General features: G+C 41.0%; 1 protein-coding gene across 2 annotated transcripts in view; it reads left to right on the top strand.

Moving 5' to 3' along the window:
• Nucleotides 1-26,990, top strand: part of VPS13D (vacuolar protein sorting 13 homolog D (S. cerevisiae)) — a 279,483-nt gene that overhangs the window by 47,376 nt on the left and 205,117 nt on the right. For both annotated transcript variants that reach the window (XM_011996567.1, XM_011996566.1), the window contains exons 20-25: nucleotides 2,719-3,750; nucleotides 8,393-8,483; nucleotides 10,873-10,999; nucleotides 13,433-13,613; nucleotides 19,521-19,703; nucleotides 24,737-24,959. In XM_011996567.1, the coding sequence (XP_011851957.1) occupies nucleotides 2,719-3,750; nucleotides 8,393-8,483; nucleotides 10,873-10,999; nucleotides 13,433-13,613; nucleotides 19,521-19,703; nucleotides 24,737-24,959 (1,837 nt within the window). The remainder of the gene's footprint in view (nucleotides 1-2,718; nucleotides 3,751-8,392; nucleotides 8,484-10,872; nucleotides 11,000-13,432; nucleotides 13,614-19,520; nucleotides 19,704-24,736; nucleotides 24,960-26,990) is intronic.

Genomic DNA, 26,990 nt, shown 5'->3' with positions numbered 1-26,990 from the left:
CGAGGCAGGAGAATGGCGTGAACCCAGGAGGCGGAGCTTGCAGTGAGCTGAGATCCGGCCACTGCACTCCAGCCTGGGCGACAGAGCGAGACTCCGCCTCAAAAAAAAAAAACAAAATAAACAAAAAACAAAAGTGTCATTTTCCCTGATTTCACAGGGACTAGAGCAAAGAGGAGTACGTTATAAAACAGCAGTGACAGGCAGGCTCTTAGGACGGTCTGTGGTCTGTGTCTGGCACCACAGTAGTTGGTCTGTGTCTGGCAGCTGCTCTGGAGTAACCCGGGCATGCTGTTTATGGAGTGGGCCTGCCTTTTGACATTAGTGGTTCCTCTCAGGGGTCTCTGGGACCCCTGAGAAAACTACCCCAGAGCTTTCCCTTCTCAGACTAAGCTTTTGCCCCATCAGTGGTAGCTCTCAGGACAAAGTTTTCACCTTAAATCTAGGATGTGATGTAAATTCTATTGGATTATGTTGACTTACTCTTTTTTCTTTTTTGAGATGGAGTCTCGCTGTCACTCAGGCTGGAGTGCAGTGGCGTGATCTTGGCTCACTGCAACCTCTCTGCCTCTCACATTCAAGCAATTCTCCTGCTTCAGCCTCCTGGATAGCTGTGATTACAGGCATTCGCCACCACACTGGCTAATTTTTGTATTTTTAGTAGAAACGGGGTTTCACCATGTTGGCCAGGCTGGTCTTGAACTCCTTGCCTCAAGTGATCCTCCTGCCTCGGCCCAGCAAAGTACTGGGATTACAGGTGTTAGCCACCATGCCTGGCCTATGTTGACTTATTCTTATGGTTACCATTGACTTAACTGTTGTTTTGATGAAAATCTTAAAAACATTATTTTAGATAATTCTTTCTTTAAAAATAATTGTTTAAGATAATTATTTGAATTATTTAATAATTGATTAGTATTAATTTAATAATTCAATTTTTTAAAAAGTTGGTTATGAAACAGTGTAAACCTATACAAAAGTCTAATGAGCCTTATGTGCCCATCACTCTGATTCCACTTATGAAGATTTTGCCACTTTTGTTTTATCTGTTTTTTTTTTTTTTTTTGGTGAAATAGTTTAAGGTAAATCCCAGATGTCATGCCATTATCACCCGTATGCATTTAGAATGTGTTTCCGAAAACTATGTGCTGCTTCTTACATAACCGCAGTGGTATTTCATGCCTTACAAAATTAATGAGCATTTTTTGATATTATCTAAATTTTAACCGATTTTTAGAATTCAGAAATATTTTGGATCATCTCAAAAATGTCTTTGTTTTGGGTTTGTTGGAATCAAGATACAGACAACTGGAAACATTGCATTTGGGTGATATATCGTGTAGGTCTCTGTTCATCTAGTTTCCCTCTCTTTGTTGTCTGCCCATGTCATATTTTGTTGTGGAACTAAGTCAGTTGTCGTGTAGAATGTCCCACTTTCTAAATTTGGCTGTTCATGTGCCACTTAACTTGTCCTCCCCCATATTTCCTGTAAAATCTATAGAACAAGTTTGGTTCTATGTGTTTGACTGGATTCAGGTTTCTTTTTTGGCAGGGAGGTTAGGGGGTACACTTCACGTAGGTGGTGCCATATACTTCGTATTACTTTATATCAGGAGGTACATAATTATGTCTTTTTTCTTTCTTATTGATATTAAAGTGGATAATTGTATTTAAGTGGCAAGAGCTTTGATTTTTCCATTGCAAAATTCCCTGTCAGTCATTCACATAATATTTTATTCCACTAATGAACTTTGATGGCACACATTATTTAATTAGGGGTTACAAAATGGTCACTTTTTCTAATTCCGTCATTAGTTCTGTATCTATTGGTTGGAATTCCTCTGTTAAAAATTACCCTTCATTAAATAAAAATCTTGTCTGAAAAAAGTTTTTTTTTTTTTTTGTTTGAGACAGGGTCTTGCTCTGTGGCCCAGGCTGGATTGCAGTGGCATGATCTCAGCTCACTGTGTCCTGCACCTCCTGGGCTCAAGTGATCCTCCCACCTCTGCCTCCCGAGTAGCTGGGACTACAGGCCTGTGCCACCACACCCTGCTAATTTTGTATTTTTTTGTAGAGACAGAGTTTCACCATGTAGCCCAAGCTAGTCTTGAACTCCTGGGCTCACACAATCCGCCCGCCTCGGCCTCTCAAAGGCCTGGGATTACAGACGTGAGCCACTGTGCCTGGCTGAAAACATTTTTAATAAGAAATTGTAATTAAAAATGAAGCAAAAGAGAAAGGAAAGATAACTAATCATGGATCATCATGATTTTTTTCTAAAAAGTACTACCAGTCCTAAACATTGACTGTTAACTAACTAGAGATGATCAGCCAGTTTTAGAACCATGAACCTTGTTTCTCAATTCTGTAGTGTCTCCACACCAGACTTTTGTCAACGCTCTTCAGTTTCTGCATTCATTTTTGTGGGGTCAGAAAAAGTGACTTCGCTGATTCAGGCATAATCCACAGTACTTACTGAACTCTTATAATATGTAGATTATTGTGTAGGGTACTGAGGGAGGGTCTCGTGAATAGAAGTGGGGCAAAAAGAGCTGAGGACAGAAAAGAAAAGAGATAGTCTTTGCTATCAGCTAACTTACAGCCTCATGTAGGAATCATGTAGGAACCCATAAATAACAACTGTAAACATTTATGGGCATTACATTTATGTGCATTTAATAATAGTAGTAGCGTAACTGAATTTTTCTCTTTTCAATACAGGTGGTGTTAGCCAAGCATGTATATGAGCAGGTTTTACAAACGCTGGACAATCTCGTGTACAGTGAAGATCTGAATAAGTATCCAGCCAGTGCTACCTCTTCCCCTTGCCCTGATTCTCCTCTGCCTCCACTCAGTACCTGTGGAGAATCTTCTGTTGAAAGGAAGGAGAATGGATTGTTCAGCCACTCCAGCCTTTCTAACACCTCTCAGAAGTCATTGTCAGTGAAGGAAGTCAAATCCTTTACTCAGATTCAAGCCACCTTTTGTATATCGGAGCTTCAGGTTCAGCTAAGTGGAGATCTGACTCTGGGGGCCCAAGGTCTTGTGAGCTTAAAGTTTCAGGACTTTGAGGTGGAATTTAGTAAAGACCATCCCCAGACTTTATCTATTCAGATTGCCCTGCATTCTTTGCTGATGGAGGACTTACTGGAGAAAAATCCAGATTCTAAATATAAGAACCTGATGGTGTCTCGAGGAGCTCCTAAGCCATCTACTTTAGCACAAAAAGAATACCTTTCTCAGTCTTGCCCCTCAGTGTCCAACGTGGAATATCCCGATATGCCTCGGTCTCTCCCTTCCCACATGGAAGAAGCTCCTAATGTCTTCCAGTTGTATCAAAGACCCACCTCTGCATCCCGGAAAAAGCAAAAGGAAGTCCAAGACAAGGACTATCCCTTGACCCCACCTCCTTCTCCAACAGCGGATGAGCCCAAGATACTTGCTGGAAGGAGTAAATTTGATGATTCCTTAGTCCACATCAACATATTCTTGGTAGATAAGAAACATCCCGAATTCTCTTCCAGTTACAATCGAGTTAACCGGAGCATTGATGTTGATTTTAATTGCTTGGATGTGCTGATCACACTGCAAACCTGGGTGGTGATACTGGACTTTTTTGGAATTGGCTCCACTGCAGACAATCACGCCATGAGACTGCCTCCTGAGGGCATTCTACACAATGTGAAGTCGGAGCCACATGCCTCCATGGAGTCTGGACTTCAGGATCCAGTGAACACCAAGCTGGATCTCAAGGTATCCTCAGTTCCCTTTGGCTGCCTTAAGCTCTAAAAATGGATTTGCGCTTGTTGATTTAAATGCAAGTATTTTACATTTACTTTGGAAAATAGCTCTTGTTGGCAGGGGAGCTATCTAGTCTTCTAGGTGTTTGTTACAAAAGGTAGACGTTAATATTTTGGGAAAGGTTTTACTGTAAATCCATCTGGAGGCAGGGAAAGTAAGTGATTTAAGAATCTTGCCTTTTCTTTGAGCTCTATAAATCAGAGGAGTTACTTTGCTTCTCTGAACCGTAGTTTCCTCATCTTCCATCGTCTAAGATGACTAAATGAGGTGATGTGTGGAAGACACCTAGCAAAGTGTGTAGTCTGTAATAGCAACTTTAAAGCGTGGCTTTTGTTACTGTCCCCTTTCTCTCAGAACATTATTTGCTTTCATTGAGAGCAACAGCATAACTGTTAATAACGGTCTCGCCCGGGCATGGTGGCTCACGCCTGTAATCCCAGCACTTTGGGAGGCCGAGGCAGGCGGATCACAAGGTCTGGAGATTGAGACCATCCTGGCTAACACGGTGAAACCGCGTCTCTACTAAAAAATACAAAAAAATTAGCTGGGCGTGGTGCGGGCGCCTGTAGTCCCAGCTGCTTGGGAGGCTGAGGCAGGAGAATGTCATGAACCCGGGCAGCGGAGCTTGCAGTGAGCCGAGATCGCATCCCTGCACTCCAGCCTGGGTGATAGAGCGAGACTCCGTCTCAAAAAAAAAAAAAAAGAATAGTCTCAAAAGTTGGACTGCCTGAGTTTGAGTCCTAGTACTTTCACTGTACCCATGTAGCGATGTGGTCTGGGGCCAACCGCTTAGCCTCTTTTGCCCTTAATTTTTTTATCAATAAACTGAGGATGTTCGGTGGCGCCCCCGTCATAGGGTTGTTGTAAGGCCCTCCACACAGTGTGTGACACACAGTAAGGATTCAGTGAGTGGTAGCCGTTATTATCTTTATATTACATGGATTATCAGACTTATAACTTGTCCTTGATACTCATATTGTAAGTATTAAGGAAAAAAAAAACATAAAGACAGCATTTGAGTTTAAGGCTGTTCTGCTCTGTGTGGTGGAACAGCAGGATGTGAAAGCAGTTAACCTGGATAGCCCATTTGAGGGCACATAGGCCTGTTGTCACTAGCACCAGTCCAGAGCCCTGGAACCCTGGCCGTGGCTGGTAACATTTGTGTGCCTCAAGGATGTTCTTCATCCACATGTCTTAGCATGTGTGGACTTGCACTTACTGCTGGGGAGAAGTCAGGGAGGAGAATCACATTTTATCCAGATGCCGTTTTCTTATTTCCCTAGCTGATAGTAAGCCTCATTCCTCTTGAAATGGAAGACATCTCAGGGGAGAGATGGGAAAGGACCAGCTTACGTTTCTTGTTCAGTGTCTGGTAAATGAATGACTTTGCAGTACTTCGAGTCCTCTGGTACCCTGGGTTTAGCAAGGTGGATGGAACCTGGAGAGGTGTTAGCCATTCCTTTGGGCTTTATGTGTCTGTACCTGGAACTGTATTTTTGCAGTGCCTGTGATGATCTGTGTCAGGAACTCTTTGGTGTTGAATATGCAGTGCTCCCAGAGGGCTTTGCCTTGATTGATGTGGCTGGTTCTACAAGAGAACAGGACTGGATAAGTGTCCCTCAACAATGCATTTTTTAAAATAAGAATTTTTGAAAAACATTTTTATTGTGAAAAAATTCAGATATATCACAGAGAAACAGTATAATGAACCCCCATTTGCCCAGTCCCTGTAATTCATCACATTTACTTTATGCCTTTTTTCTTTGCTGAAGTATTTTATTTATTTATTTACTTATTTATTTATTTTGAGATGGAGTCTCGCTCTGTTGCCCAGGCTGGAGTGGAGAGGCATGATCTTGGCTCACGGCAACCTCTGCCTCTTGGGTTCGAGTGATGCTCCTGCCTCAGTCCTCCGAGTAGCTGGGATTACAGGCGCGCACCACCATGCCCGGCGAATTTTGTAGTTTTAGTAGAGACAGAGTTTTGTCATGTTGGCCAGGCTGCTGTCAAACTCCTGACCTCAAGTGATCTACCTGCCTCAGTCTCCCAAAGTGCTGGCATTACAGGAGTGAGCCACCGCGCTCAGCCTGCTGAAGTATTTTAAAGCAAATTCCAGATATATCATTTCATCGCTACATACTTCAGTATTTATTTCTAAAAAAAACAATGGACATACCACAATGCATTGTCACATCCAACTAACAAGAATTTCTTGGTATTTTCTAATACCAGTCCATAATCAGATTCTCTGATTGTCTCAAAAATGCGCTTTTATTGGTGGATTGTAGAGTAGTGAATGGTTTAAGAAACTTCTTGCCTGTCTATTCTGTTGGTCTCCATAATTCAGCAGAATACTGTGCTTTTGCAAGCCAAAGTTTTCACATTTACAAAATAAGGAGAATTAAATAAAACAATGCATGAGTTTCTCCTCTCTTCTCTTCTCTTCTCCTCTCCTCACCTCCCCTCCCCTCCCCTCCCCTCCCCTCCGCTCTCCTCTCCTCTCTTTCTTGTCTCACTCTGTCACCCAGGCTGGAGTGCAATGGCATGATCTTGGCTCACTGCAGCCTCTGCCTCCTGGGTTCGAACTGTTCTCCTGCCTCAGTCCCCCGAGTAGCTGGGACTACAGGCGTGTGCCACCTCACCTTGCTAATCTTTGTATTTTTAGTGGAGTTGGGGTTTCACCATGTTGACCAGGCTGGTCTCGAACTCCTGGCCTCAAGTGATCGGCCTGCCTTGGCCTCCCAAAGTGCTGGGATTACAGGCATGAGCCACTGTGCCCAGCCTGATGCATGCATTTTTTTGAATCAGGATCTAGGTAAGGTTCCATGTTACATTTGCTGTCATGTCTTTTAAGTCTCTTAGAATTATGGTATACCTGCCCCCTTTCAACCCCACCGCCAATTGACTTGTTACAGAAACTGGGTTAGTACCTTGTAGAGTGTCCCACATTTTAGGTTTATGTGTTTTCTTGTTTGACTGTTTGACTTCTTTTATCCTCTATTTTAACCAGTGGATGTTAGCTCTAGAGACCCCATCAGATTCAGTTCAGCTTGGGGTAAGAACACGCCAGAGGGGCTGCTGAGTGCTTCCTGTTGCATTGAGGCAGGAGGCATACAGCATCTGATCATCATTCGTTAGTGACACTAAGATTCAAGTGAAGAGCTGGTTCAGGTGCTGGTGATGGTTGGATTCCTCCAAACAAAGCATTTTTAGACCCAGCGTACATGTTCTTTTGGTACAATTAAATGACTAGAGGTTTTCATTATTTTTATTTTATTTTTTTGAGAGAGAGTCTTGCCCTATTGTCCAGGCTGGAATGCAGTGGTGTGATCTTGGCCCACTGCAACCTCTGCCTCCTGGGTTCAAGCGATTCTTGTGCCTCTGCCTTCCAAATAGCTGGAATTACAGACGCCTGCCACCATCCCCAGCTAGTTTTCTATTTTTAGGAGAGACGGGGTTTCGCCATGTTGGCCAGGCTGGTCTTGAACTCCTGACCTCAAGTGATCCTCCTGCCTCTGCCCCCCAGAGTGCTGGGATTACAGGTGTGAGCACTGCATCCAGCTGACTAGAGGTTTTTAATTCCCCCGTGATGATCTTGCCTTGCGATTCCTTCTGTGTCTGTGTGAGAAATCATACTGCAAGGGAACTGGAGTTCCCCCCACAAAGTCATTGCTCCAACTATAATAACCCACTGCTTTTTCCCTGTCTTCTTCTATAAATGATTTTCCTTCTTCCTTTCCTTCTATTACATCCTTTTTTTCTTTTCCCATCTTTTTTTCCTCCTGATTATTCATGCACCAGACATTTCCTGAGTGAAGACAAGGGGGTGAAGGCACGGTCCCTGCTGTTAGGAAGTGGTGGGTGTGCATTGAAGATTAAATCTGCTGTCAGTCTTTTCCTCACTCCTTCTCTTCCATCAATGTTTTGTCCCCTGTGATGTTACTCAAAGCAAAAAAGGTTGTTGAGAACTGAGTCAACAAATCCTAGACGTATAAGATCTTTTTAATAGTTGCAATTACAATATTGCATTATGAAATTTATTTGTTACAAGGAATGCTACTTCCAAGACAGAGGATTTTTTCTTCTATTTATAGTTGTCCCTAGGAAAGAAAATCTGTGATTATGGCTTCTAGGAGAAGTCTCAGTTGGTTAATGGTGGGCTTCTATTAAATATTTGTTCAAAGGTAGTAAATAGGATTCTAAATCATATTTATCATTTTGTTTTGAAAAACTTCTTAAAATGAGATTTAATGGATCTGTTTGAGTTACTATAGAATTGTACAATATTAATGATGAATGCCAAAATGAGAAAAATTGTTTTTATAATGTAAAGCATCTCATGAACAGAAAATAGACAAGGCAAACATAGAGAAGGCACCACAGAAACTGAAATTTAGACTGTCCAGTCTCTGCCCTGTCCTCAGGTCGTGGTTTGTCTGGTTTAAGAAAGCTGAAGTGAAATTGGCATCATTAAAAGCATTACCTTCAAATTTCCCAAGCCTTTCTGTGTATTCTTTGATTGTTCTTCCGTTTTCCTGAAAGATACCTTTTCTCCCCAGTAATATTGGCCTTGCTTTATCTTGTCTGTTCCTAGGTTCATTCACTTTCTCTAGTGCTGAATAAGACCACAAGTGAGCTTGCCAAAGCAAATGTGTCCAAATTAGTAGCACACCTGGAAATGATTGGTAAGTGGTGGGGGGCGGAGGGAAGCAAACTTGCAAAATCTGGTCAACATTTGAACATTGTGATCACAAATTGATTGTCCTCATGCGCTGAGTAAGGTGTGGCAGTGGCTTGATTGTGGTTACTAGTCTGGCCAGGATTCATGTTGGTGGTTTCCCAAATGCTGGCTTATGGATCAGAATCATCTGGATAGCTTGTTAAAAGTGCAGGTGTTGGCACAACCTCTTCCCTGCTCCTGTCTCTCATCTCCTTCTCAAGAATCTGATTGAGTTGGGATGGAGCCCTGGTGTCTGTGTTTTTAACAAACTCTAGGGTGCCCATATAACTTTTTTTTGTTCAAATTGAGATTTTTGAGAGTTAAAGGGGACATCATTAATATAATTACACCTGGAAAACAGGCATACAACAGGGCTGTCTCTGGGAAACCAGAGGATATGACTGCATCTAGAGTCATAAATTGGGGGGAGCTACCAGTAGAGGTGATGGTATTATGCAGGAGATATTGTAGCAAAGCTGGCATTCTTTATTCTGTGTTTTTGAGACAAGGTCTCGCTTGGTCGCTCAGGCTGGAGTGCAGTGGTGCAATCTTGGCTTGCTGCAGACTCTGCCTCCTGGATTCAAGCGATTCTCATGCCTCAGCCTTCCAAATAGCTGGAATTACAGGTGCATGCCACCATGACCGGCTAATTTTTGTATTTTTGGTAGAGACGGCGTTTCACCATGTTGGCCAGGCTGGTTTCGAACTCCTGGCCTCAAGTGATTTTCCTGCCTCTGCCTCCCAAAGTGCTGGGATTACAGGTGTGAGCCACAGCACCTGGCCAGCATTCTCTCTAATGGGACTTTATAGGTTAAAATTCTTAGTCGAATACAAGTGATCAACTACATCAGGTCCTAAATAGGATTTTTAAAAAATAATATTTTAACTTATTTTTTTAAACTATAGAGACAGGGTTTCACCATGTTGGCCAGACTGGTTTCAAACTACTGGGCTCAAGCCATCCATCCACTTTGGCCTCCCAGAGTGCTGGGATTACAGGCGTGAGCCGCTGTGCCCAGCCTAAATAGTGGAGATTTATAAAGTGTGAAGTAAAACATTTTTCCTTCCCTAATTATTGAAGATTACAAAGCTCACATGTTGATGCTGTAGTAAAAACAAGACTGTCTTTTGGGGAGGGAATGAACTGAGGCTGAAGTTTCATGCCTTGGACAATTATTTTAGAAAAGCTTCTTAGAGGAGATTGGCTTTTTTTTTTTTTTTTTTTTTACAGCGTATTCCTGTTAATGGCCTTTAAGATTGGTAAAAGCTTGGGTATTTTTGTTAGAAGACATCAGGTATCTAAAATAAGTATGTGGCTGGGCATGGTGGCTCACGCCTGTAATCCCAGCGCTTTGGGAGGCTGAGGTGGGAGGATTGTCTGAGGTCAGGAGTTTGAGACAAGCCTGGGCAACATAGTGAGACCTCATCTCTACAAAAAATGGTGAAAATTAACCGGTTGTGGTGGCCAGTGCCTGTAGTCCCAGCTACTCAGGAGTCTGAAGTGGTTGGATTGCTTGAGTCTGGAAGGTCAAGGCTGCAGGGAGCCACGATTGTGCTACTGCACTATAGCCTGGGTGACAGAGTGAGACCCTGTCTCAAAAAAAAAAAAAACAAAAAACTGTGTCTTTGATTCATTGGGAGCTGAACTAGCATGCCAAATATACGTTAGTAATTGTTTTATAACGATAATTATGATAATAAATTTTGTTTTACAGAGACAACAGTTCAGAATATTCCTTTTTAGTATCCATACAGTGTTAATAATGACTCATTATATGTTCACATTCTAATTGTACATGTTTCAGTCACCTCTTCTTTCTTCTTTTCACCTTCCAGAAACTTCACTTACATACAGAGTAGTTTCACATCTGTGTCTTTGGTGTCTGTCTATCTCATTAATTTTGGTCTTTCATTAAATCACAGTGAAACACACTTAATGTTGCTTGAATACCTGACGTGTTTCTGACACTTCCTCCTTTATTCTTTTATCCAGAGTATAATTAATAGAGCTAATGATGTTTAATTCTAGTTAGGGGTCTCATCTCAGAAAGCCTCAAGTTGCTGTCTGTATTTATAAAGGTTTTATCTTTTAAATGTGTAATGTTGCCATATTATTTCAGTCCCCTTTGGACTTCTGCATTGAGACTTTTTCTTCTCTTTTTGCATTGAAACTTTGTTTTAAATATTGTAAAAAATATTTTTCTGGGTATATTGGAATATGAAAATTTGCTTTTGATGTTTGATTACAAAGTGAAAAATCTGAGGCATGTGTATAACAGCTTTTGTTCCAGACATATTTAAGTTGTGTGACAAAAAAGATACATAGTAACGTGTTCTAACTTTATCATCCTTAGAGGGAGACCTGGCCTTACAGGGCAGCATTGGGAGTCTGTCTCTAAGTGACCTCACATCCCATGGAGAGTTCTACAGAGAACGGTTCACTACCAGTGGTGAAGAAGCACTCATCTTCCAGACTTTTAAGTAAAAATCTCGATCTTTTTCTGACTTAATATTTTATCATAATACTTACTGTTTCAGATTCTTGTTGGCTAGACAATGAAGAAAACTTTTAAAGAATTTTACCTTCTTAGAGGTGAAATTGAAAAGTTATGGTTATGAGGAGTTCTTCCTGACTTTAAATTTCATTAAAATGGATCTCTGTTGAAGTGGGCTACTTAAAACTTCGTAAACAGATGGGGGTTATGAGTTAGGTGCGGTGGGTCACACCGTAATCTAAGCTCTTTGGGAGGCCAAGGCAGATGGATTGCTTGAAGCCAGGAGTTTGAGACCACCCTGGGCGACATAGGGAGATGCTGTCTCTATAGAAGAAGAAAACCATCTGGGTGTGGTGGTATGCAACTGTAGTTCTAGCTATTTGAGAGGCTGAGGTGGGAGGATTCCTCGATCCCAAGAGTTGGAGGCTGTAGTGAGCCATGATTGTGCTACTGCACTCCAGCCTGGATGACGGAGGGAGGCCTTGTCTCCACACACACACACACACACACACACACACACACCCACCCACACACACACCCCCCAGATAGGGTTTGATTGAATAATTCTGATTCCTGATAGCCCTTGGCTCTCAGGCCGGTTTTCCATGAACTTGCTGTGTGTCCTGAGACAAGTCACGTAGTCTTCATGCAGCAGTTTTTCTATCTATAAAGGGGACTGGATCATTAGAACATTTCTGAGCTTCCATGTAGCTCTAAAAGTTGTGGAATGATTTCAGCCTCAGAAGGTTGTTGATGATAGCAGTTCATTATGCATTTTTGTTTATAAACATGATCTGTATTGAATTGTTTCTATGTTAGATTTTAGAAAGGAATCTTTAGGCCTGTCTGGTTATTAAATAATTATTTTCTCAGGGCCGGGCATGGTGGCTCACGCCTGTAATCCCAGCACTTTGGGAGGCTGAGGCAGGCAGATCACCTGAGGTCAGGAGTTCGAAACCAGCCTGGCCAACATGGTGAAACCCTGTCTCTACCAAAAATATAAAAATTAGCTGGGTGTGGTGGCGGGTACCTGTAATCCCAGCTAGTCAGGAGGGTGAGGCAGGAGAATAGCTTGAACCTGGGGGGTGGATGTTGCACCACTGCACTTCAGCCTGGGTGACAAGAGCGAAACTCCATCTCACAAAAAAAAAAAAAGAATTCTTTTCTCAGAAAATAGGGAGTTTAAAATGGTGGTTTTCAACCTTTTTTTTCTTTCTCTTTTTTTTTTAATCTAAGAGGTATTAGAAAATATAGATGTTCAGGTCTGCCTCTGCATATTCTGATTTAATTGGTCTAGGGCCATGCTTAGTCTCTCTTTTTTTTTTTGAGATGAAGTCTCTCTCTGTCACCCGGAGTGGAGTGCAGTAGTGTGATCTCACCTCAGTGCAACCTCTGCCTCCCAGGCTCAAGTGATTCTCCCACCTCAGCCTTCCGTGTAGCTGTGACCACAGGCATGTGCCACCACACCCAGCTAATTTTTTGTATTTTTGTTAGAGATAGGGTTTCACCATGTTGCCCAGGCTGGTCTCAAACTCCTGAACTCAGGTGATCTACCTGCCTCGGCCTCCAAAGTGTTGGGATTACAGGCGTGAGCCACCGTGCCTGACCAGTCTTTTTTTTTTTTTAAATAACATGCTGATGTTCAACCAAGGTTGAGAAGAACTGTTTCAAGAAGATGTCTGAGGGCTTTTCATTTTTAGGGGGGTTATATTATACCCTGCTGAGAATGGATTTGTTTGTATTATGTACCTCGGTGTCATGACTCTAAAATAAATCAGATAATTAATGGAAAATTCTTAATTTTCCACCTAGCCCAAAATAAGTACTCAGCCATGTTGGTTGACTGTGTCCTATTTAATATTTTTATGGCACCATGCTGCATTAAATTCAGAACAATTTGAGAAGTCTGCTGATTTATCTTTGACTATAGATTCCAGAACTCTTTGACTTACATTCAGCTGAAGTAGAAGGATGTCTTTCTGCCTCCAGAAGACAGTTTTTCCAAGAAACATTGAATCCGATGCCTAATTTTCTTTACCTATTAATTCATGGCCTTATTTTTATTGTTTTTCACGCTCGTATCCTCGCAATCTTTGCCAGGAACATGGTGAGCAAGCATACTTACTTTCAGGGCAGGGAAAAGGGGCAGGGAGAAAGGTCGGAACCTCAGGTGGCCTCTGAGTGACCTCAGTGCTAGAGCTGTCCACCTGTTTCTACTCCTGGCTATCACACCTTTATCCCGTCATGGAAGCTTACAAAGGAAGTAATTATTAGAGTTTGCTTTGTAAAGCCTAATTTTGGATTTCCATTTAATAATTAAAGCTGTTTTTAGGGAAGCCCCTCAACCAACCTGAGTTTTCTTGAAATACTAACTTGTGTCTTGCTGTTATCTGAGTCACACTTTTATCCTAATTCTTAGGTACGGGCGGCCTGACCCTCTGCTCCGGAGAGAGCACGACATTCGCGTGAGCCTCCGGATGGCCTCTGTGCAGTACGTGCATACTCAGCGTTTCCAGGCGGAGGTGGTGGCCTTCATTCAGCATTTCACTCAGCTGCAAGATGTCTTAGGGCGCCAGCGAGCTGCTATTGAGGGGCAGACGGTAGGTAGCCTGGGCCCTCTAAGCTGCTTTTCCAGTTTGACTGATCAGTAGAACTTTTAGGCCTCTAGAGATAAATCTGGAAGAGTAAAGGTAATTTATCCTTGCTAATATGTTCTCCATGTAGATTAGCTGCAGAAATCTTTGCGTAATTGGAGAGCTTTATTCCTTATTTATTGTATCTCACTTAAATTACCTCCAAAGTTTAGCTTTCACTTTCTGAAAGAAAAAAGATAAGGGAGATTTACAAAGAACACTACGACTTCTGGTCCCTTTTAGGACTTCAGTGGGGATGTTTCTCTTGGAAAGTGCTAGGTTTTTTCTAAATGCAATAGATCAGAAGTTCCAAACTGAGTTCGTGGCACCTGTGGGGTCCTGGTAGTTTATTCATGGCACATCCTAGGCCAAAGGAAGCACCTAATGGTATTCCCATTTACAAAGTAAGTAAGTCTAAACAACGTGACAAGTACAACGTCCTAACAGCTTAGCAGGTATTTGAAAAAATAGTAACACATAAATGGAAAGAATAATATTTGATTTCATTCTTAAATAACCACAATGACTGGTAGGAGGTATGTGCCTCTTAGGTACTGCATAACTTCTCAAACTTGGAATCAGGTTGGACATTACAACCCTTACTTCCTGTCCACATTTATCTTCTTATGGTACTTGCTTTTTATCACAGCAACCGCTGAAGACCTAGCTTCGCAAAGGTGAGACCTTACTGAAAGGAGTATAGAATGATCTATTATTGAATGCTAGCTACCACAAGCTACTAGTTAGTGCAGTGTCTGGCAGATGTTGTTTTTCCTTCAAAAATTTAAAATGTCCTGGCAGCCGGGCGTGGTGGCTTACACCTATAATCCTAGCACTTTGGGAGGCCGAGGCGGGCAGATCACGAGGTCCAGAGATCGAGACCATCCTGGCCAACATGGCGAAACCCCGTCTCTACTAAGATACAAAAATTAGCTGGTCGTGGTGGCGCCTGCCTGTAGTCCCAGCTACTTGGGAGCCTGAGGCAGGAGAATCACTTGAACCTGGGAGGCGGATGTTGGAGTGAGCCGAGATGGCGCCACTGCACTCCAGTCTGGTGACAGAGCAAGACTTCATCTCAAAAAAAAAAGTCCTGGCAGCTCCAAGCCTTCACCACCCTGTGGTGTCTCAGTGCAGTTTGGGAACCACAGAAAATAACAATATACTTTTATAAAAACGTGTTATTTCTCCTTTTTTTAAAAAACTTTATGGCCGGGCGTGGTGGCTCACACCTGTAATCCCAGCACTTTGGGGGTCGAGACGGGCAAATCACTTGAACTCAGGAGTTTGAGACCAGCCTGGGCAACATGGTGGAACTCCATACAAAAAAATACAGAAATTAGCCAGGCGTGGTGAGGCATGTGCCTTAGTCCTAGGTACTTGGGAGGCTGAGGTGGGAGGATGGCTTGAGCCCAGGAGGTGGAGGCTGCAGTGAGCTGAGATCATGCCACCTGCACTCCAGCCTGGGTGACAGAGCCAGACCATGACTCAAAAAAAATAAAAATAAAAATAAAAATAGGCAAAATATTATAATTTAATAAATAGATACTGTCTTTATAGTGGCAGCATTTTTAAACATTACATTTTAATTTAATAAAAAATGTTTGACTGTGTTAGATATTGATTTGGTACAGTAGCAAAGTGAAAAAGGGCGTTTGGGGGAAAATCCCCTCAGTTACTTTTCTCCAACCATCTAGTTTCTCTCCCTGGAAGCAACAAGTACTGTCGGTTTCCTGTGGATCTTCCAGAGAATGCATTTTTAAAAATAGAAAAGCAGCATAATCAAATGATAGAAAATCCGGAAAAAAGAATCATGCTAGTATCTCTGCACTATAGCATGTTTTAATTTGTTTCTGTTTTTTTTTTTTTTTTAATACATTTTTCTATGAATTTACTCATGGAATATATAACCTTTTTTTCTTTCTTTAAAAACTAAAAAAAAAGTTGAGTGTTTTATACCTATGAAAGATTATCTGTAGCATGTCTATATGTTACAGAGTATAATAATAAGATGAACATCTGTGAACCCGCCTCTAAACTGAAAATTAGAACGTCAGGAAGATAGCTGCCTGCATATGCTGTGTTCCTTCCCTATTCTGTTTCCCCGTTCCCCTGTCAACTCCTCAGGTAACCACTCTGATGATTTTTGGGTCTATAAGATCCTTTAAAATTAAAAAGACAAAATTCCTAAACCGTATCTTTTGCTTTGCTTGTGATCTCTATAAGAATGGCATTAAACCGTATTTAATGTTCCATGACTTGCTTTTTCCCCCACTTAGTGTGTTGGTAAGATTCATTCATAGTTACCTACAATAGCATTTATTTTCACCATTGCGTTTCATTCTGTGTATAAACGATTTATCCATTTTCCTTTGGAACATTTGGAACATTTGTAAACATGTTTACAGTGTTTAGCTCTTGTGTACAGTGAGTCCTGATGCACATACTTGAGACTTTCTCTGATTTCTGAGATACCTGGCAGTGGAATTACTGAGCCATAGGGTGTGCACACATTTATCTTCACTAGATAAAGCCAGATCGTTTTCCAAAACAGCTGTCTCAATGATAGTCTCCCATCAGCAGTGTATAATAATTTCTTTTAATTCATATCTTTGCCAACACTCTTATTGTCCGACTTTTTATTTGATATAAAATGATACTACATTTATGGTCTGCATATGCTTTTATAAAATAATTTAGATTCAGAAATAGCATACAGAGTATCAAGTATGTCAAACACACTGATTTTATACATGCACTTTTAGAATCCAGCTATTTTTCCTAGCTTTTTTAAGAGTCTTTTTCCATCTTGCTTTGCATTTTTCATAGATATTCTGTATAGCAACTATATAATCTATTAGTTTAACCATTTTCCTATTTTTAACATTTAAATTGCTTTCAGCTTTTCATTCTTATGACTAATGCTTCTGTGAATCTCTTTACAGAAGTGAAGTTTTTTTTCACTTTTTGAATTATGTTTATAGTATTGATTCCTATAAATGGTACTGTTTTATCAAAGTTATGAACATTTTTGTGACTCTCAATACAACTCTGCTAAATATTTTCTCTTAGAATTGTTATGTGCATTTAAAACAGTTATTTTTACATGTGTGGTTGAAACAGTAGTAAGTCTTATGGTGCTGAATCATTTGGGTTAGGAAATGAGATACTTGTACGTTACTGAGTAATTGGGTTTAACTTCCTGGGTTAAGCAGAGTTGAACAATAAGTCTCAAGTTTTGCTTTATGAAATTATATAAGACAAGTAGGAGGTTAAAGGAATGTCTTTCTATTTTGAACATTGTTCAATATGTAGGCTTTGAAAAAAAGCTTATCTTCTCAAGAATCTTTAATTCTAGCTGTTTGAATTAGGTTTATATGAGCTAAGATCTACTTTTATTTGCTGATAAGAGGCTATTTTGTTTGAAATTTAAATTTCTTTCACCTTGTATTGGTGACACGTGTTTTTGACATGTAGTTGACTTTTTATTCCTACATTTTCTGAGGTCTGTAAATAATGATTCAGTGGGACTTTGAATTTCTTTTTATTCTTAATGTTTGAAATGATAAGAGTATCAGTTGTACGAGATAATTTGGCCAAATATAAATGATTTCCCGTATGTTTTACCCCGGAAGTATGATGCAGTTTTCCTATGGCTTCCACTTTACATATAACCTCTTATATTTGTTACACTTCTTCATTCACCTAGCAACTGGTATTGTAAAGTAATACTGCACCCTTAGAAATCTTGGGACAAATATCTTGAGTGTAGGTTTTGCTACCATAAGCTATATGACCAACAGGGAGTTATTTTTCTTACTATTCTTCCCTTGATTCAGTTATAGTAGGAATATGGAGGTAGCAGAAATAAGTAGCCTGTACTTTTGGCAATAACTATTTATATTAATGATGCTTTGGAGTTTTCAAAGTGCTTTCCTCACATTATCTCATTTGATCCTTACGACAACCCTGTTTGTTCATTTCTTCTGTAATTTAGGAATGAATGTGTCATGCAGCTTGCCAGATGCTAGGAACAGAGTGGAAAACAAGAAAGACAAGGTCATTGCCTTCATGGAGTTTATGTTTCAGTGGGAGGATATAATCAAGGAAAAAAAGATAATTAGTTATGATAATACCTAATGAGGCAGTGGTCAGCAGATGTGTTCCTTTCATTTTTTTTTTTTTTTTTTTTGAGACCGAGTCTCGCTCTGTCGCCCAGGCTGGAGTGCAGTGGCCGGATCTCAGCTCACTGCAAGCTCCGCCTCCCGGATTTACACCATTCTCCTGCCTCAGCCTCCCGAGTAGCTGGGACTACAGGCGCCCACCACCTCGCCCGGCTAGTTTTTTGTATTTTTTTTTTTAGTAAAGACGGGGTTTCACTGTGTTAGCCAGGATGGTCTGGATCTCCTGACCTCGTGATCCGCCCGTCTCGGCCTCCCAAAGTGCTGGGATTACAGGCTTGAGCCACCGCACCCAGCTGTTCCTTTCATTTTATAACTGAGGAAACATTGTTAACTCTTAGCCCTGGTTGTCTGGCTCATGATTCAGAGTTTTTTCCATTAACGTATAACCGAATGCATGTTAAAGATGTAAGCGCTAGTCAGGATGCCTGTATATACAAAAATACGTAGCTGTGTGTAGAGGAAAAAAAGACTGAAAAGATATGGTGTTGATGTGGTAATAATAGCTGTTACATTTTCACCTCAGTTTTTGGGTGTATTGTCTGATTTAATCCCTACACCTCTTTGAGGTAGGGCTTAGGCTTATTATTATTCCCATTTTATAGATAAGGAAACTGAGGTACAGAGACTTTAACGACTTAACCAAGATAACCAAGCTAACAAGTGGCTAGGGATTTATTAGTTTTATCTTTTAAAATAACTAACTTATTCAGGCCTGTATTATGTCTGAGGCATACTCTCAGCCAATAGACCACCTGTTCTTCTAAAGAATGTGTATTGTGGGCTGGGCACGCTCACACCTGTAATCCCAGCACTTTGGGAGGCCGAGATGGATGGATCACATGAGGCCAGGAGTTTGAGACCAGCCTGGCCAACCTGGTGAAACCCCGTCTCTCCTAAAAATACAAAAAACAGCGGGGCGTTGTGGCGCGTGCCTGTAATCCCAGCTACTCGAGAGGCTGAGGCATGAGAATCTCACTTGAGCCCGGGAGGTGGAGGTTGCAGTGAGCTGAAATTGTGCCACTGCACTCCAGCCTGGGCAACACAGCAAGACTCTGTCTCAAAAAAAAAAAAAAAATAAATATATATATATATACACACACACACACACACATTATATATACACACACAGACACACACATATATACACATATATATATGTTCTGTGGTTTTTGGGTGCAGTCATAGTCTATAAAATGTTTAATTGATTTTTCTCTAATTGTCGGTTTCCTATATCATTGACTTATGCTTTTTATTTTCTTCCTTCTACTTCAGGTTTAATTTGCTTTTGTTTTTCCAGCTGCTTAAAGTGGAAGCTTTCAATTTCTGATTTTTAAGTCTTTATTGCTTTCTAAAGTAATGGTGTACATTTTTCTCTAAGCATTGTTTTAAGTGTATGCCACAAATTTTAATGTGTTATGTCTTTCTTATTTTAGTGAAAATATTTTTCTATTTCCCTTGTGATTTCTTCTGACCTAGGGGTTATTTAGAAGTGTGTAGTTTATTTTCCAAATATTTGGGGATTTTCCATTATCTTGTTACTGATTTCTAATTTAACTCCATGGTGGTCAGAGAATGTGCTCTGTATAATTTTAATTATTTTATAAACTCATGAAACTTTTGGGAATCTGAGGTTATTTGGTGGTGAAATTAGGGAATTAATTATCCTCTGAGCCAATTTTCCTTCCTCTTTCAGGTGAGAGATCAAGCTCAGCGCTGTTCACGGGTTCTCCTGGATATTGAAGCTGGTGCTCCCGTTCTTCTGATCCCAGAAAGTTCCAGATCAAATAATCTGATTGTAGCAAATTTGGGAAAGTTGAAAGTCAAAAATAAGTTTCTGTTTGCTGGTTTTCCTGGCACATTTTCCCTACAAGATAAGGTGAGCATCAATATCCATTTCCTTTTCTGTTCAGCTAGTATGTGATCACTAATGGAAAAATTTGTATGCTGCTGTAAGATGATCCGTAATTGCTATTACTTTTGTAGGGTATGTGGCTTGAAGAATTTTTTTTTGGACATTTTATTGACGTTTCCATTAACCTTATGAATTGAGGTAGTGTAAATTGTAACTCTTAGTAACTGTAGGTAGTGAGCTGTTTTAGCAAACAAACCAGTGGAATCAACCTTCCATCTTTTTATAATGCTTTCTTTATATAAAAGCATTCCTTCTATAATATGAATGTTTTAGACTCTGTGGCTTTTTTCACAGGACGTGATTGGCCTATGGTTTACTTGAAGCCATTTAAAAATGTCTTAATAATAACATACGGTATATTGCTTTTCAGTTTTAAGTTACTGTGGCACCTTTTTTTTTCAACTTTTATTTTAGATACAGGGGGTATATGTACAGGTTTGTTAGATGGGTATATTGCACCCAGATAGTGAGTATAGTACCCAATAGGTAGTTTTCTGACCCATTCCCACCACCCCCCAACCCTGCTGTAATTGATGTTAAACAAGTAAATGTGTTTTCCTGAGTTTTGTGAGCTCTCTTAGCAAATTATAGAACCTCAGGAGGGTATCTGTTGTTCTCATATTTATGTCCATCCATGAATACTCAAATGTTTAGCTCCCACTTACAAGTGAGAACATGAACATGGGGCATTTTCTTTTTTTTTTTCTTTTTTTCTTTTTGAGACAGAGTCTCACTCTGTTGCCAAGGCTGGAGTGCAGTGGCACCATGTCAGCTCACTGCGACCTCCGTCTCCTGGGTTTAAGCAATTCTCCTGCTTTAGCCTCCCAAGTAGCTGAGACTACAGGTGCCCACCACCACACCCACTGAGTTTTTATATTTTTAGTAGAGACGGGGTTCCACCATGTTCGCCAGGCTGGTCTCAAACTCCTGACCTCAGGTTATCCACCTGCCTCAGCTTCCCAAAGTGCTGGGATTACAGGCGTGAGCCACCGTGCCCGGCTGCATTTGCTCTTCTGTTCTACATTAATTTGCTTAGGATTATGGCTTCCAGCTCCATCCATGTTGCTGCAAAGGACATGATTTCATTCTTTTTTATGGCTGTGACTTGTCCATTTCTCGGAATAGCGTTTGGAGGTAATTAGGATGAGGACTGTTGTTGTTTGTGTTTTATGTTAGGGGAAACTAGGATTCTTTGAGAATAAACAATAAAAATGGAAACCCCTAGTAATTCACAGACCCTTAAAGCTGAGAGGACCTTTTAGATGGTCTGATTAGTCCCCCTTCATCCATTTTTGCATTTGAGGAGACCGAGTGACATTTCTGGAACCAGAGATGAGGCCTTGTCATTCCTGGTATGTGTTTTCATCATTCCTTGCTGGTTTCCACAGCAGCTCTTCAGTCTATTTGCTTATTCCTTGCAAACTCACTTTACTGTGTCAGGAAAGCACTTACTAAAATTCCCAGCTACTTATGCCTATTTTTAGTATAATAGCTAATAACATAGGGAGAGAGATGGCCTTTGAGATGTATGTAAGATTTGATTGTAAGATTTTAAAACTGCCAAAAATAGGAATACATAGCTGCTATTTGCTGAATGCTTATTACATATCAGCCAGTGCTGTGCTCTTTACATAAAAGGAAACAGCTCCTAATGCTTCTGACACCAAATGAGTTGGATTTTCCCCCATACTAACCATTTTCCAACTGTGAAGATACCAACTGGTCTATAATTTAATTATGACACTAACCACTTGGAGTTAGGGTAAGACCCCACAGGTCCCTAAAGACTGCTCCCCACTCAGACACCAATCACAAGTCCAGGTCTCCTGTACGTCTGACGGACTAGCTATAAACTTGGGGTTCCCACAATGCCTCCTGAGGTTCAGTAATTTGCTGTAGTGGCTCATAGAACTCAGGGGAACACATTTACTGGTTTAGTATGAAGGCTGTAATAAAGGATACAGCCAGATGAAGAGGTGAGTAGGGCGAGATCTCGTAGCTTCCCGAACACAGGAGCTTCTGTGCCATGGAATTGGGGTGCTCCATCTCCTGGACTGTGGATGTATTCACCAACCTGATAGCTCTCTGGACCCTATTGTTTAGGCTTTTAATGGCGTCCCCATTACATGGGTATAATTAAATAAATCATTGGCCAATTTTGAGTAGGCTCAATCTCTAGCCCCGCTGCTGTCTCTGGAGGTCTGGGCACTAAAACTGAAAGTTCCATCCCTCTAATCACGTTGCCCATACTTCCAGCAACCCGCATTCTAAAGCTATTTAGGGGCTTTTAGCCACCAGTTATCTCATTAACATACACAAGGACATTTTATCACTCTGGAGATTCCAAGGGTCTTAGAAGCTCTTGTGTCAGGGACTAAGACCAAATACAGTCATGGTCCCTTAGCTACAGGGAGCTACTTGGGAGAATGGTGCATCCTTAGGTGATTTCCTTGCTGTATGATCATTGTAGTGTCCTTACACAAACCGAAATGGCTTAGCATACTGCACACCTAGGCTCTATGGTGTAGCCTGTTGCTCCTGGACTACAAACCTGTACAGCACAGTACTGTGCTGAATACTGTAGGTAGTTGTAACACCATCGTAAGTATTTGTGTATCTGAACATATCTAAATATAGAAAAGATAAAAAACTACTGCATTATAATCTTATGAGACCATCATAGTATATGTGGTCTGTAGTTGACTGAAATGGCATTATGCAGTGCATAGCTGTGTTTGTGGTAAATGTTTACTTTGAGGCCATACTAAAATTTTTAGGAGGAAATCAGTTCTAGCCAGAATGTGTGACCAAGTTTACCAGGATCATTTTTGTTTCTCTGTCCTTCCTAAAAAGGTAATGGACTGAATTTCCTTATCAGATATATCTATATATGGGTTTACCAGCAGACCCTGAAGTTAGCCTTGGCAGGAGAATTGCCAAAATACTTAAGAAATTTTTGCAAAAGGGTTCCTATTTTTTAAGCCAGATAATAGCACAGAGTTTGTAGTATTTTAATGAAAAAAATTTCCCTGTATTTGTTTTTGAGGATTTGATTTTAAGTGGCAGTGCATACAAGGATCGCTTTTTCTTCAAGGTATAATGTGCTTTTTTTGCAACCTGACTATTCTGAAAAACCTTATGGGATTCAGCAGTCAATTCACATTCACATGCTTAAAAAGGAAAAGGAAAACTAACCCTTTAAAATATCTCATTACTTGAGAAAACCTGCTTATTAACTTATTTATTTATTTATTTATTTTAGTGTTTGAATTACTTTCCTACTGTGTAAAGAAGTTGTTCTTAAGGCCCATTAAGAAGAATTTCTTTTTTTTTTTTAGCCCTCACTAGTACTTTCTTGGTGATCTTATTTTATATCCTTAAATCTTGGAAAAACTGTCTTACTAGGTACCAGTGATTGTTCTGTAGAATTCCATAAGGGTTGTTTGGAGTGTGTCGCTTGTTCAAGTATTTGTAACCAGATAAACACATCTGTGAAGTTTACCTCCCCATGTATACAGTTAAATATAATTGATTACAGTCTATATGAAGTGAATAATTACCTTCTCCACCATCCATCATTTTGTATTGGCATTTGCCCTTGAATACATTTGCATGTGTGAGGTTTGTCTAATATGCATTCCAGTGGTTAAAGAACAGGAAATAATCCTGAAATCAAAGCTTGGAGAGGGGTTGTTTGCCCTTGAGTTCCATGACTCCTGTGTGTTTGGAATTGTTTTACATAAATCCATGTCTTAATGAGTACAAGATTGAGTTTTTTTGCATATGCTTTTATTTCATTTTTCTCAACCATAGCTTATGCTTAAACCACAATTTCTAAGTCAAAGTCTTTCAAAAGCTTTGGGTTAATCTTCTCAAACCACTGATTTATTTAAACCAACTACAGAGAGGATGTAGAGATGAATCAAATGAAAGGGCAACAAACACTTTACAGAGTTTAAATAAACTAAGTGAGAGGGAAAGGTTTTAATGTTGAAATACTTGAATAATGACATTTACCTAGTAATCTGCCTTGCAAAAAAAAAAAAAAAAATTGCAGAAAGCAAGAACTAGTTTCTTTTACTTGTAATTACTACTTGAGAGAACTGTGAAAGGGACCAGTATTTTTGTATTCTTTTCTAAAGCTGAGAGGAGTCAACATAAAAGGCAGCCCCAGAAGGAGAGCCATCCTTCCTCTCCTCTCAGATGCATTTGAGAATGGCATGATGGGAACCATGATGCTATGGGAGCCACGCAGACATGTAGCTCTGAGGCCTCCATGAAGAAGCCCTGGGAAGCTTAAGTCAATTATTGAATTGTTCTGGTGAAATAGATTTTCCTCTGTTAGCAATTAACTGAACGAAGGTACTAAGTGTGTAAGAAGGGTAGTATTTTCAATAGAATTACTGAATCTATTTTCTTCTCTGTTAGCCTTCTTAATTTGTATGCCCTTGAGCAGAAACATCATAGGAATGGCTGACCTCTTTTGTTTTCCATTTTGTTTTCATTTCCAGTTACTTAGATGGAAAATGTAAACCCATGAGGGGGGACGTCTAGAAAGTACAAACACATTGGAGCCATGTTGTCATTAGATGTCTTTTCTTAGAACAATATGCCCCTCCCCAACAGCAAAGCAACAAGCTATCATATAGCTGGGAGACTTGCTTTTGCTGCATTTGACCTCGATTAAACCACTTGAAGCAATTGGCATCTTCACATTTGCTCTTGAGCCAAGAGATGGTATCTTCCTGCAGAAGTTTTCAGCAAGTATTGAACTATGTATAACATATCTGCTGATAATTTTTTGTGGCAGTAAATGTCATGATCCTGGTAGCCTCTTGTTTATGGGATCTGGGAGGCCGAGGGAAGTGCAACTATTAGAGTCTTTGAAGACGCTGGGGACTGGGATAGGACTTTGGAGATATTAAAGATACAGTCCCACCACCAGTGCTCCCCGCTTCCCATTTCCTGCATTCTAGTTTTAGTTTGTTTCTTCCCAGGAATCTGTGCCTTCAGCTTCCCCAACAAGTACTCCCAAACACAGTCTGAGAAAAACGACAAGCACGGAGGAGCCCAGGGGAACCCATTCCCAGGGGCAGTTCATGATGCCTCTTGCTGGAATGAGCCTGGGAAGCCTGAAGAGTGAGTTTGTGCCCAGTACCTCCACCAAGCAGCGAGGGCCGCAGCCCACACTGTCTGTTGGCCAAGTGTCCAGTAGTCCAGGTAAAAGAGGAGAAAAGCCGCGTAATACTGAAGGTGGGGAAATTCACAGGACTGTTCAGGAACCTGAGTGGGGGGCGCACATTGTGTTCAAGCAGATGTTAGTGAAGAGATAGCATTTCTTTAACGACGATGAGATTTTGATTTTGCTTTAGGAGGTTTAAGAGTTTTCGGTGTCAATTTATCATTGGATGACTTCTACAGTAGGGTTAAATTAACAAGATACAGTGTAATTAAAACGATTTTTAGATAGTCTATTAGGACTTTTTTCTTATAGGTGAAAATAGTTGCCACCAGCTAGTGATAGTATAAGTGGAAAGAGTCCTGCATCCTTGCAAGCCACTACCCAGACACTGTCCTTGCAAGCCACTAATTCTAAAAAGTATAAAAGAACACATTAAAAAATGTTAGCGTAAATTAGGCAACAACAGAAATGCTGTAGCACGGTGTTTAAAAGACATGAACCATCTGGTTATTGGTGTTCTTCTCTCCACTATAAGAATTAGTCATTCCAAATGAGAGCATTATTTTGGAGGCTTTTCTGGTTTTCTGTATTTTTTTTTTTCCCCTTGAGACAGGGTCTCTCACTGTTTCCCAGGCTAGAGTGCAGTGTTGTAATCATGGCTCACTGCAGCACTGACCTCCTGAACTCAAGCGATCCTCCCACCTCAGCCTCCTGAGTAGCTGGGACTACAGGCATGCGTCATCACACCCAGCTTTTTTTTTTTTTTTTTTTTTTTTTTTGCGTTTTTTGCAGAGACGGGGTTTCACCATGTTTCCCAGGCTGGGACTTAAACTCCCGAGCTCAAGTCATCCTCCTGCCTTAGCCTCCCAAAGTGCTGGGGTTACAGGCGTGAGCCCCCATGCCCGGCCTCTTTTCTGTTGTTAAATGTGTTCTGGATGAATGATGCACCCGATAAGTGGGAGCTGCTCTGAGCTGCTAGAGAGGGAGGCAGAATATGAGCTGCAAAGATCAGTCCAGTGTGTTGGGACTTTGCAAGATGCAGGACACTAGTTGAGAGAGGCTGCTGAGTGTCTTGTTACATAGATTTGAGGAATTGTTAGCTCTCTCTGGTACCTTATAGTCCTATAGGTGACAGGAAAGTGGTTTTAATTATGTTGATCATTCAACAAAATAATTTTCATCACCATAGTAGTAGTTGTGAAACACTATGTACCAAACATTGTGGTGCATTATTTACATTAATTATTTTGTTCACATTACACTCCTGTAGGGTTTTTTTTTGTTTTGTTTTGAGACGGAGTCTCACTCTGTCGCCCAGACTGGAGTGCAGTGGTGCCATCTTGGCTCACTGCAAACTCCACCCACTGGGTTCACGCCAGTCTCCTGCCTCAGCCTCCCGAGTAACTGGGACTACAGGCGCCTGCCACCACGCCTGGCTAATTTTTTTGTGTTTTTTTAGTGGAGATGGTATTTCACCTTGTTAACCAGGATGGTCTCGATCTTCTGACCTTGTGATCTACCCCCATTTCACAGATGAAGAGGCAAAGGCTCGCAGAGATTGGGTAATCTGACTTGCCCAAGGTTATGTAGATAGTATTGGAAGAATTGGACTATGAATTTTGGCAGTCTGACTCCAGAACCGAATTGTAACTGAACATGATACTGCTTGCCAGTCTGTCTGCATGCACTTTTAGAGCACAGAGAGGGCTGCACCTGAGGGCCACTCAGCACATGCTGCCTACCGTCACTGAGGTTATGACGTCCGTGATGACTAGGAACAAGGCCAGTCTTACATATGTATCAGTGGATGCCTTTAAGAAGTGATTTGGGGCCGGGTGCGGTGGCTCAAGCCTGTAATCCCAGCACTTTGGGAGGCCAAGGTGGGCGGATCACGAGGTCAGGAGATCGAGACCATCCTGGCTAACCTGGTGAAACCCCATCTCTACTAAAAAAATAAAAAAAACTAGCTGGGCGAGGTGGCGGGCGCCTGTAGTCCCAGCTACTCAGAAGGCCGAGGCAGGAGAATGGCTTGAACTCGGGAGGCAGAGGGTGCAGAGATGTGTATAAGA

Source organism: Mandrillus leucophaeus, unplaced genomic scaffold (genome assembly GCF_000951045.1).
Source record: "Mandrillus leucophaeus isolate KB7577 unplaced genomic scaffold, Mleu.le_1.0 Scaffold52, whole genome shotgun sequence".
NCBI lineage: Eukaryota > Metazoa > Chordata > Mammalia > Primates > Cercopithecidae > Mandrillus > Mandrillus leucophaeus.
Note: the sequence above shows the minus strand (reverse complement) of the source record. Positions and strands in the feature narration are given on the sequence as shown.